Source organism: Coregonus clupeaformis, chromosome 18, assembly GCF_020615455.1.
Source record: "Coregonus clupeaformis isolate EN_2021a chromosome 18, ASM2061545v1, whole genome shotgun sequence".
Lineage (NCBI taxonomy): Eukaryota > Metazoa > Chordata > Actinopteri > Salmoniformes > Salmonidae > Coregonus > Coregonus clupeaformis.
This window is the reverse complement of record NC_059209.1, coordinates 41,563,250-41,575,009: the sequence shown is the minus strand read 5'-3', so window position 1 is coordinate 41,575,009 and position 11,760 is coordinate 41,563,250. Positions and strand designations below refer to the sequence as shown.

At 45.2% G+C, this 11,760-nt stretch overlaps 1 protein-coding gene across 1 annotated transcript; it reads right to left on the bottom strand.

Annotated features, from left to right (window-relative positions):
* Positions 1-1,257: 1,257 nt before the first annotated feature.
* Positions 1,258-5,079, bottom strand: LOC121530790 (heat shock protein 67B1). The gene is made up of 4 exons (XM_041836027.2): positions 4,427-5,079; positions 2,646-2,709; positions 2,215-2,335; positions 1,258-1,925 (listed from the first exon to the last, which is right to left on the bottom strand). The coding sequence occupies exons 1-4, from the start codon at positions 4,845-4,847 to the stop codon at positions 1,317-1,319; spliced, it is 1,215 nt and encodes a 404-aa protein (XP_041691961.1). The 5' UTR covers positions 4,848-5,079; the 3' UTR covers positions 1,258-1,316.
* Positions 5,080-11,760: the final 6,681 nt, after the last annotated feature.

Below are 11,760 nucleotides of genomic sequence, written 5' to 3'. Positions count from 1 at the left end.
AACATTTGGAAAAAGTCAAGGGGTCTGAATAGTTTCCAAATGCACTGTATTAGAGTAGGTGCGTGTTTCAAATGGCACCCTATGCTCTCTGTAGTGCACCACGAATGGTCCATAGGGCTCTGGTCAAAAGTAGTGCACTATAAAGTGAATAGGGTTACATTTGGGATGCAGCCAGGGAAGCTTGGCTCTGCCACTTGTCCCTCAAGGGTGAGGGCAACAAGAGGGCATTCCTAGATTAGTTATTTCACTACAGGTTGAACAATTGGAGGATTATATTGCTTGCTGTGTCATACAAAATGGTGTTGTCTTCAGATTAAGGTGTTTTGAAGGCACAGTATTAGAATTCGAATGTTGGGGATGTATTGAGAATGGGCTTCTGGTTATCGCTAGGATTACTTCCGATTCTGTCAACAAATATGTTTGATCGTCCTATTTTACTGAGTGGAGCTAAAACCTCTCCGTTGTGACGTTGTTTGGTAGCTATGATCAAAACCATGGTTGTCTCCTTGGCCAAGTTGCTCATCCTGAACGGACACATGTACTGTTAAACCCAGCTGTGCAAACATGCTGTATGACGTGTGTCTAATCCTTTAAAGGCATTATAATTAATGAATCTTCATAATCTAAACGGTAACTGTATGCATGTGATAATCATTATCACAGAAAAGGTTATTTTGAGGTGGCTGTGTCAATATGATCACACAAGGAATACCAAAACAGATGGAATGTTGATTGTAAGTTGCTCTGGAAAAGAGTGTATGCTAAATGACTCAAATGTAAATGTAAATGATTGTGACAATATTAACGACAGCAGGACAAAGCATTAGCTTTTTCATTTGCCTTTGGTTTATTGGAGCTCCAAACGGTGCATGGTCACAGTGATAGTACGTGGTTCTTCACTCACACGCACATTGATAGAATCAGGGTTACTATGCAAGCTTTAGCTGCTAGCTGGTGAAGTAGATCTGGTCCCAGATCTGTTTGTGCTGTCTTGCCAACTCCTACGGTCATTGTCTGCAATTGGCAGAACAAACAGATCTGGGACCAGGCTAGTCATGAAGAGGAAGTCTGCAGAAAGTAGGCTCTTGGGATGGATGTTTTGATTCTCAGCAAATTCTTTATGAAATGACGGCCATGTCTCTCTCTCTCTCTCTCTCTCTCTCTCTCTCTCTCTCTCTCTCTCTCTCTCTCTCTCTCTCTCTCTCTCTCTTTCTCTCTCTCTCTATCTCTCTCTCTCTCTCTCTCTCTCTCTCTCTCTGTTTCTCTCTGTTTCTCTCTCTCTCTGTTTCTCTCTCTCTCGCTATCTCTCTCTCTGTCTACTTGGTGTACGCCTGTTGCTCCATATCAGGGTGCTCTGGAACTTCCAGCTCCTTGGAGTGGTGGGCCCCCTCCACTGATGGACTCGTGCCCGGCTCAGGCTCCTCAGGCTGGGCCAGGTCCTCGGCTGCCTCTCCTGAGCCCTCCGGGTGATGGAGCTCTTGGTCATGGTCTTGGGCTGGGTCTGTTTTCTGTTCCCCGTGGTCGGACGTGACTGTGTCTGGGGAGTCAGGGGTGTCAAGGTGCTCAAAGGGCTCTGTGGGATCTGGAAACACCTCTCCCTCTCTTCCCTCTCCAGCTGGCTTCACCAGTGTCTCCCCCTCCTCTGCTCCTCCTCTCTTTTCCTCGTGCCTCTTTGTCCCAGCCGTGGCGCCGTCTGGGTGAGCCTTTTCTCCAGGGACCTCCCGTGCTAACTTGTCCCCATCCTCTGGTGCCTCTGTGGGGGGCATTGTGCCAGGCTCTGTGGGGGTGAAGTCAGGGGTCTCCAGGGATACAGGGGGCACAGCAGGGACAGATGGAGAAGGCTGGGAGTCTGTGTCAGCTACGGTAGTCTCCTCTGGCTTGGCACCACCCTCCTCTCCCTCTTCTTTTATGGTCTCCTTCTCCACCTACATAGATAGACAAGCAGGAATAAAGGAAATACAGTAAGCATACAGATTATGATTAAGGGTCATGTGGTTATTTGTGTTCGAACTTTGTCCTTCTAATGTACATGACAGAAAATAATAAACAGGACAGGACATTGACATGGACGGATTACTAGGAAAACAAGGAAATACTAATGCTTCCTACTTCCTATTCTGTCCTTTATTTAAAGTGTCCAAGGCCAGCAAGTGACCAAAACAGACAATGAGTACTACGTACAGTTGAGGTGTTTGGGGTTTCGCCCTTTGTTACCTGAATGGGAATGATGATGTCGTCAGGGATGCTGGGGTCAGGAAGTGAAGCCTCTACAGTCAAAATGCCATCACCAGACAGAGAGGATCTTATGGTCTTAGAAGCAATACCTATTGGGAGCCTGGGTCAGCACAGCACAACACACTTTGACATTAATACAACATAGTATCATGAGCTATACAAAACAGTTGTGTTGCGTTTATAATATTCATAGTTCATAATGCTGATGAATACGGTATTCATACTGTTAACATACAGTTGTCATAAACATTTATGTTGCTACATGTTGGTGTAAACGAGAGTAAATTGAGTACTCAAAACATTTCTCCTTGCCACATTAGATTATATAACATCAACTGTTGAAGCTTAAATACATTTCTCAAACTATGACTCACACACTGTGTTGGATATCGATCAGCTTGGAAACTTACATGTATCTCCTGGTGAAGCATCTAGCAATAAAACCATGCTCATCTGGTCTCTCTTCATGTGTCCCTGAGGATGAAATATCAGTTATATTAGAAACATGAATAATAAAATGGAGACCCACAGTAGAGCTAGGTAACACTGAGACAGCAGACCTGTATTCATTAGTCTATAACATTTTGCAACGGAAACCGTTTACTCAGAAACGGAAAACGTTTTGCAACGAAAAAAATAGTTTCTATTGGACAAATTCAGGTAGGTCCCTTCCCGTTTGGTTCCGTTTGCTTCCATTTGGTTCTGTTTGGTTGCTAGTAAATACACCCCAGACTGCATCACAGAGATATGTATTGCTGTATGCCACCACAACCCTGCTCTCTTCATTTCCCTGAGGTTGTTATTCCACTAACTCACTCAGACTCTGTCCTATGGGCATCCAGACTTAAAGCCAGACTGTTTATGATTTGATTGTATAGAGAGAGGCCACTTCATGCATCTTTACAATGCTGAAGCATATCAGTACACTATTTGTGCTGTAACATAACGAGCATTTTAATGAAATTGGCGCTATAATAACTCAACCATAGCTGCAGGATAACTTCTACATATGTTACAACGTTTGAACGTCTTGATCGTTTGAACATCTTGAAGAACGATCTGGCCTTAATGGCCATGTACTCTTACAATCTCCAACTGGCACAGCCAGAAGCGGACTGGCCACCCCTCGGAGCCTGATTCCTCTCTAGGTTTCTTCCTAGGTTCCAGCCTTTCTAGGGAGTTTTTCCTAGCCACTGTGCTTCTGCATCTGCATTGCTTGCTCTCTGGGGTTTTAGGCTGGGTATCTGTAAAGCACTTTGTGACATCTGCTGATGTAAAAAGGTCTTTATAAATCAATTTGATTGATTGATTGATTGATTGATACAACACAGCAACATTTTAGTTTCAATTGATTGTGTATCTATGGCGCTATAACATAACTGGGGCATTTCAGTTTAACCTCTATGGGATCGGTGTCCCGTATACGGGACGGTTGAGCTAACGTGCGCTAATGTGATTAGCATGACTGTTGTAAGTGACACCAAACTTTCCAGGACATAGACATGTCTTATATGGGCAGAAAGCTTAAATTCTTGTTAATCTAACTGCACTGTCCAATTTACAGTAGCTATTACAGTGAAAAAATAGATAGTGTATAAGCTAATTATCCATCATGTATGACATTCCTGGGAGTGTGTAAACTTACATTTCGTATTACCATATTATTTATGTATCTTCTCTATAGTTATGTACTTGAAAATGTATCAATTGATCAATTCGGCACATTTGGGCAGACTTGATACAAAATAGTCCAGTATTGCAATGCTTCACTGGATCAATCTGAAACTTTGCACACACACTGCTGCCATCTAGTGCCCAAAATCCAAATTGCGCCTAAACTGCAGTATTATATTGTGGCCTTTCTCTTGCATTTCAAAGATGATGGAACAAAAAAGATAATAGAAAACACATGTTTTTTTGTTTATATTAACTTTTACCAGATCTAATGTGTTATATTCTCCTACATTCATTTCACATTCCCACAAACTTCTAAGTGTTTTCTTTCAAATGCTATCAATAATATGTATATCCTTGCTTTAGGTCCTGAGCTACAGGCAGTTAGATTTGGGTTTGTCATTTTAGGCGAAAATTTGAAAAAAGGGTCAGATCCTTAAGAGGTTAAATAGGCCCAGTATCTACTCTATGACATTACAGGAACATTTCAATATAGTTTCAGTACAGGTAGGCCTACCTCCGATCTCCAGGAAGCCACTGCGGGTCCTGAGAGTGATCTCTGCAGGGGAGAAGTGACTGACATCCAGGGTGATCCTCCACTTGTGCCCCTCCACCCGGACCTCCGACAGCCCCTTCAACCCTGCAGACTCTACCCTGCTCAGCCTGGGGGCCGGCTGGTGCATGGAGGATGCCGGGGCCGGAAAGGAGGGCACCAAGAGGGGCAGAGAGGGAACGTACCAGGAGCTGGCTGCCAGGTCACGGAGGTCTCCGGCCTCCAGGAAAGGTGGCAGGCCGAAGTCCTGGTTGGGAAGGAGGCTACTGGGGGTGGGCTGCTGCCACCAGCTCCACAGGGGGGACCAGAAGAAGTCCCTGGAGTAGTGAGGACGTGATTGGGCCCCTGGTGCCGATGGGGCCGCTGCTTTGGTCTGCTCGGTCATGGTTCAGAGAAATGTCACAGGATCAAAGAGTTGGAGAGAGAGAGAGAGAGAAACAAAGGAAAAGGGAAGATGGGGGAAATCTAAAAATAGGAAATGGTCTTCAGTTCCTTTGGGTCTCCCGGGTCACTCCTTATTTCCGGATAGTTCTCAGTTCGCAGGAGAATGAGTCGCAGGAGTATTAACACTAACAGTAAAGGAGGAGAGGAGAATCACTGTGCAGCGAAGACAGAGATGTCTCTGGGGTTCTTTATATACCCTGTCTGTCTGTTTTAGCACTTCATAAGCACTAACAGTTATCTTATGAGAGGGGAATGTGAGGGTGAGGTGATGAGTGCAACCTAGGAGACAGAGCTGCTACCTCACACTACTTTAGTGTGCTAGTCAACAGGTCTCTGGTCAGAAGTAGTGCACTATATAGGGAATAGGGTGCCATTAGGGACACAACCCCAAACAGAACTAATTAGATGTATTTATAACTGTGAGGGGGAAATGGCAAATAGCTGCTGGATGACTCCAGACTCCGGAGGAGGTGGAGGAGCTGCTACCCTTCTCATGTCCCAATGTCTGTGTGTGTGTGTGTGTGTGTGTGTGTGTGTGTGTGTGTGTGTGTGTGTGTTTGTGTGTGTGTGTGTGTGTGTGTGTGTGTGTGTGTGTGTGTGTGTGTGTGTGTGTGTGTGTGTGTGTGTGTGTGTGTGTGTGTGTGTGTGTTTGTGTGTGAGGTAAAGGAGGGGTTGTCGAGGCCCAGCCCTGGCTGTGACAGACCCTGTCAACCTTCTCACTTCCCAGTGATCTTTATTCTCTCTCTGGTAACTAGGGGTCCTCAAGTATGTGTTAAAGGGTGTGTAATTCAGGCCCTTTTCAAATACTTCCTTCCTCCCTTGCATCCTTCCTTCCTCCCTTGCATTCTTCCTTCCTACCTTCCCTGAAGAAATCCCTTATCTGATATAGTTGGATCGGTGAAAACTATGTGATAGAACCGCTGCTTACACCTATCTATTTGTGTTAGATCAGTGATTACTTCAAGGTAGGGAGGAAGGAAGCTTGTGTTCCCAACCGGGCATCAGTCTCTGTCCTCAGAGTTGACCCGCTCATGGAGATGCCCTGCTGTGTCAGTTTGTGTTTGTTTTGGAGCATGAAATGCTTCCCATGGTCTTTTGGGACGGAAATGTTCTGTCTGCGTGTGTGTGCGTGCGTCAAAATCAAATCAAATTGTATTTGTCACATGCACCGAATACAACAGGGTGTACCGTGAAATGCTTATTTGCGAGCCCTTTCCCAACAATGCTGATTTAAAAAGTACGAAAAAGTTACAAATATGATCATAAAAAATTATAACAACGCAATAAAATAACAATAACGAGGCTATTTACAAGGAGTACCGGTACCGAGTCAATGTGCAGGGGTACGAAATAGTTGAGATAATTGAGGTAATATGAACATGTAGGTGACTGGGCAATCAGGATAGATAATAAACAGAGTAGCAGCAGCGTGTGTGAAGAGTGTGAAAGTGTGTCTCTGTGTGAGTGTGTGTGGCGTCAATATTCATGTGTGTGTGTGTGTGTGTGTATGTAGTGTGTGTGTGTATGTAATGTGTGTGTGTGTGTATGTAGTGTGTGTGTGTATGTAGTGTGTGTGTGTATGTAGTGTGTGTGTGTATGTAGTGTGTGTGTGTGAATGTAGTGTGTGTGTGTGAATGTAGTGTGTGTGTATGTAGTGTGTGTGTGTATGTAGTGTGTGTGTGTATGTAGTGTGTGTGTATGTAGTGTGTGTGTATGTAGTGTGTGTGTATGTAGTGTGTGTGTGTATGTAGTGTGTGTATGTAGTGTGTGTGTATGTAGTGTGTGTGTATGTAGTGTGTATGTGTATGTAGTGTGTGTGTATGTAGTGTGTGTGTGTGTGTGTGTATGTAGTGTGTGTGTGTATGTAGTGTGTGTGTATGTAGTGTGTGTGTATGTAGTGTGTGTGTGTATGTAGTGTGTGTGTATGTAGTGTGTGTGTATGTAGTGTGTATGTGTATGTAGTGTGTGTGTATGTAGTGTGTGTGTGTGTATGTAGTGTGTGTGTGTGTGTGTATGTAGTGTGTGTGTGTATGTAGTGTGTGTGTATGTAGTGTGTGTGTATGTAGTGTGTGTGTGTATGTAGTGTGTGTGTATGTAGTGTGTGTGTATATGTAGTGTATGTGTGTGTATGTAGTGTGTGTGTATGTAGTGTGTGTGTATGTAGTGTGTGTGTATGTAGTGTGTGTGTGTCTCACAACTGACTCTTACTAAACTAGAGACTGCCATTACTTTTTTTACATTACCATTTACTTTTATCTGGTCTTATTATTTTACATTGAGTGCCTTTTAATCACGTGTGCTTTGTGTTTACGATGATTACCTTTTACTTCATTTCTGACATTCTCACGTGTGAAATTGAATTGCATGAACTATTTGTTTCCTTGCATGGTGTGCTGTGATCTCCCCGATTGGAATGGACTACATTGACTTGAGACAGCTGTTGCCAATTCCCTATCACCTCCTCCCTCCCCAAATGAATCGCTAAACACGCCCCAGAACTATAGTTCTTACCTTCAGGGGGATGGGGACCGGGGACCTCTCCACCAACGGACCTTGTGCTGCTCCTCTCCGCTTGTTTTCCTGCTGACACGGGGACGAGCCCGACGCAGCTGCCAGAAGCTACACCCAACGCTACCACGTAGCTGGGCTGGTAGGGAGCTAGGGACAGTCGGCAACCTGCCATTGACAACCGAACCAGCCATCGACGACCGGACCAGCCATTGACTAACGACCCCTGCTCGGGAAGAAGAGCCGACCCCTGCTCGGGTAGAGCCGAACGAACATTGCTCGGAAAGAACCGAACGAACAAACATTGGCCACTGCTCATTAAGTTAATCAACTACTGTGTTAGTTTGCCCCAGTGCTCATAGTTAGCCTATAGCCCTAAATCCTAGCAATTTTATACATTTCTAATCGGGCCGTAGTGATACGTTGTATTGTCATTGCTGTAAAAGCTGAAAGTGTAATAAAGATCCTTTGATTGTACTTTGGCATGTCCCTGTGGTTGTGTTTACCGTGGGATATTAGAACTCCGACATGTTGGAGTGTCAGTGTAGTGGGTAGAGTCTAGTGACATGTTGGAGTGTCAGTGTAGTGGGCAGAGTCCAGTGAGTGTGCATAGAGCCAGAATGTCAGCGCAAAATATAAAAAAGGGATCAATGTAAATAGTCCGGGAAGCCATTTGATTGACTGTTCAGCAAACTTATGGCTTGGGGATAGACACTGTTCAGGAGCCTTTTGGTCCCAGACTGGTCGCTCCGTTACCACTTGCCAAGGGGTAGCAGAGATAACAGTCTAAGACTTGTGTGGCTGGATTTTAAAAAAAATGTGAGGGCCTTCGTCTGACACTGCCTGTTTAGAGGTCCTGGATGGCAGGGAGCTCGGTCCCAGTGATGTACTGGGCCGTACGCATTACCCTTTGTAGCACCTTGCGGTCGGATGCCAAGCAGTTGCCATACCAAGCGGTGATGCAGCCAGTCAAAATCTTTTCAGCCTCCTGAGGAGGAAGAGGCGTTGTCGTGCCCTCTTCATGACTGTGTTGGTAGGTTTGGACTGTGATAGGTCCTTAGTGATGTGGACACCGAGGAACTTGTAACTCTCGACCCACTCCACTACAGCCCCATTGATGTGAAGGGGTTGTCCTTGGCCCTCCGTTTCCTGTAGTCCACGATCATCTCCTTTGTCTTGCTGACGTTGAGGGAGAGGTTGTTGTCCTGGCACCACACTGCCCAGTCTCTGACATCCTCCCTTTAGGCTGTCTCATTGTTGTCGATGATAAGGGATATCACCATCGTGCTGTCTGCAAACTTAATGATGGTGTTGGAGTCATGCGCGGCCACGCAGTCGTGAGTGAACAGGGAGTACGGGGGGAGACTAAGCACGCACCCCTGAGGGGCCCCCGTGTTGAGGATCAGCATGGCGGATGGGTTGTTGCCTACCCTCACCACCTGGGGGCGGCCCATCAGGAAATCCAGGATCCAGTTGAAGAGGGAGGTGTTTAATCCCAGGGTCCTTAGCTTAATGATGAGTACTATGGTGTTGAATGCTGATCTGTAGTCAATGAACAGCATTCTCATGTAGGTGTTCCTTTTGTCCAGGTGGGAAAGGGCAGTGTGGAGTGCAATAGAGATTGTGTAATCTGTGGATCTGTTGAGGCGGTATGCGAATTGGAGTGGGTCCAGGGTGTCTGGGATGATGGTGTTGATGTGAGCCATAACCAGCCTTTCAAACTGCTGCTATCATGCACGGTGCAGTGTTGCTTAACTCAAAGCGAGCATAGAAGGTACTTAGTTAATCTGGTAGGCTCGCGTCACTGGGCAGCTCGCAGCTGGGTTTCCCTTTGTCATCCGTCATAGTTTGACAGCCCTCCCACATCCGACGAGTGTCAGAGCCGGTGTAGTAGGATTCGATCTTGGTCCTGTATTGACGCTTTGCTTGTTTGCTTGTTCATTTGAGGGCGAAGCAGCATTTGTGTGTGTGTGTGCGCGTGCGTGCCTGTGTGCGTGTGTTTACTTGGTGTGTGTGTGCAATCTGGAGAGATCCTCTTCAATCTTATGTCAGCTGTGACAGAGTTGTCAGTGTTTCATCAGTGAGATGCTGTGCCCTGAGAAACTGACACACTGTCCGTTGGAGCATAAAGCTGATTCAATAGATATTTCTGTCAATCAGGTGATACAATGCCTTCGGAAAGTATTCAGACCCCTTGACTTTTTCCACATTTTGTTAGGTTAAAGCCTTATTCTAAAATGGATTAAATCGTTTTTTCCCTCATCAATCTACACACAATACCCCATAATGACAAAGCAAAAACAGGATTTAAAAAAATGTAATATCACATTTACATAAGTATTCAGACCCTTTACTCAGTACTTTGTTGAAGCACCTTTGGCAGCGATTACAGCCTCAAGTCTTCTTGGGTATGACGCTACAAGCTTAGCACACCTGTATTTGGGGAGTTTCTCCCATTCTTCTCTGCAGATCCTCTCAAGCTCTGTCAGGTTGGATGGGGAGCATTGCTGCGCAGCTTTTTTCAGGTCTCTCCAGAGATGTTTGATCGGGTTCAAGTCCGGGCTCTGGCTGGGCCACTCAAGGACATTCAGAGACTTGTCCTGAAGCCACTCCTGTGTTGTCTTGGCTGTGTGCTTAGGGTCGTTGTACTGTTCGAAGGTGAACCTTCACCCCAGTCTGAGGTCCTGAGCACCATGGAGCAGGTTTTCATCAAGGATCTCTCTGTACTTTGCTCCAATCATCTTTGCCTCGATCCTGACTCGTCTCCCAGTCCCTGCCACTGAACATCCCCACAGCATGATGCTGCCACCACCATGCTTCACCGTAGGGATGGTGGCAGGTTTCCTCTAGAAGTGACGCTTGGCATTCATGCCAAAGAGTTCAATCTTGGTTTCATCAGACCAGAGACTCTTGTTTCTCATGGTCTGAGAGTCTTTAGGTGCCTATTGGCAAACTCCAAGTGGGCTGTCATGTGCCTTTTACTGAGGAGTGGCTTCCGTCTGGCCACTCTACCATAAAGGCCTGATTGTCCTTCTGGAAGGTTCTCCCATCTCCACAGAGGAACGCTAGAGCTCTGTCAGACTGACCATCGGGTTCTTGGTCACCTCCCTGACCAAGGCCCTTCTCTCCCAATTGCTCAGTTTGGCTGGGCGGCCAGCTCTAGGAAGAGTCTTGGTGCTTCCAAACTTCTTTCATTTAAGAATGATAGAGGCCACTTCTTGGGGACCTTCAATGCTGCAGAATTATTTTGGTACCCTTCCCCAGGTCTGTGCCTCAACACAATCCTGTCTCTGAGCTCTATGGACAATTCCTTTGACCTCATGACTTGGTTTTTGCTCTGACTTGCACTGTCAACTATGGGACCTTATATAGACTGGTGAGTGCCTTTCCAAATCATGTCCAATCAATTGAATTTACCACACCTGGACTCCAATCAAGTTGTAGAAACATCTCAAGGATGATCAATGAAAACAGGATGCACCTGAGCTCAATTTCGAGTCTCATAGCAAAGGGTCTGAATACTTATGTAAATAAGGTATTTCTGTTTTGGATTTTTTATAAATTAGCAACATTTCTAAAAACATGTTTTCGTTTTGTCATTATTGGGTATTGTGTGTAGATTGCTGAGGATTTTAAAAAATGTAATCTATTTTAGAATAAGGCTGTAACGTAACAAAATGAGGAAAAAGCCACTCTATGTCCCAGTATCAGTCTCTGCTTGTAGGATCAGGCAAGAGGCTGTTAGCAGAGGTTGAATTTGAGTTTTGTTGATGGAAGAATTGTCCCCCATGATTGGTGTTGTTTACCGTCTTCCTCTAGACAACTTATACTAACCTCTAGACAGAATCCTGCATGCATGGAGGAAAGTAGTGATATGGACAATGTCATCAAAAGCTATTTAATGATTTACAGTGGTGATAGGCCTACTGAAGGCACGTGCATCTGTTCCTATGCCAACTGTAACACAAAGTCCTTTTATGACATGAATAATAAAAGAGAAAGATATCTGTATTCCCAGGAATCCCATACAAGCATGGGGATTGTTAGTGTCTGTTTGAGGTGGTCGGGCCTGCCCCGCCGTATAGACTTGATCTTCTTGTGTGGGCTGAGCTTCTCTGTAACCATGGGAGACACAGGTCCTACAACAAAATGCCTGTGGTTCAATGTGGAGGCTGCTGCCAAAGTCTGCTTTGCCATTCCGCAGTTTGTTTCTTTTTCCTTTCAAAATAATCATGGCAACTTCAATAAAAAACTTTGAGGCCTGTGAGATATTTTTTATAACTAGGCCAACACAATGTATTGTTCTACAGCTAGCTTTGCCTAAAAGTTTTGTTAATTTTTTTTTG

Bases quoted from the DNA above. Each gene is read 5' to 3' on its own strand.
- LOC121530790 (XM_041836027.2), bottom strand. From the start codon at position 4,847: ATGACCGAGCAGACCAAAGCAGCGGCCCCATCGGCACCAGGGGCCCAA. The intron at 2,710-4,426 runs GTAGGCCTACCT...TTTCATCCTCAG, and splicing joins TGGCTTCCTGGAGATCGGAG to GGACACATGAAGAGAGACCA. The intron at 2,336-2,645 runs GTAAGTTTCCAA...GTGCTGACCCAG, and splicing joins TGCTTCACCAGGAGATACAT to GCTCCCAATAGGTATTGCTT.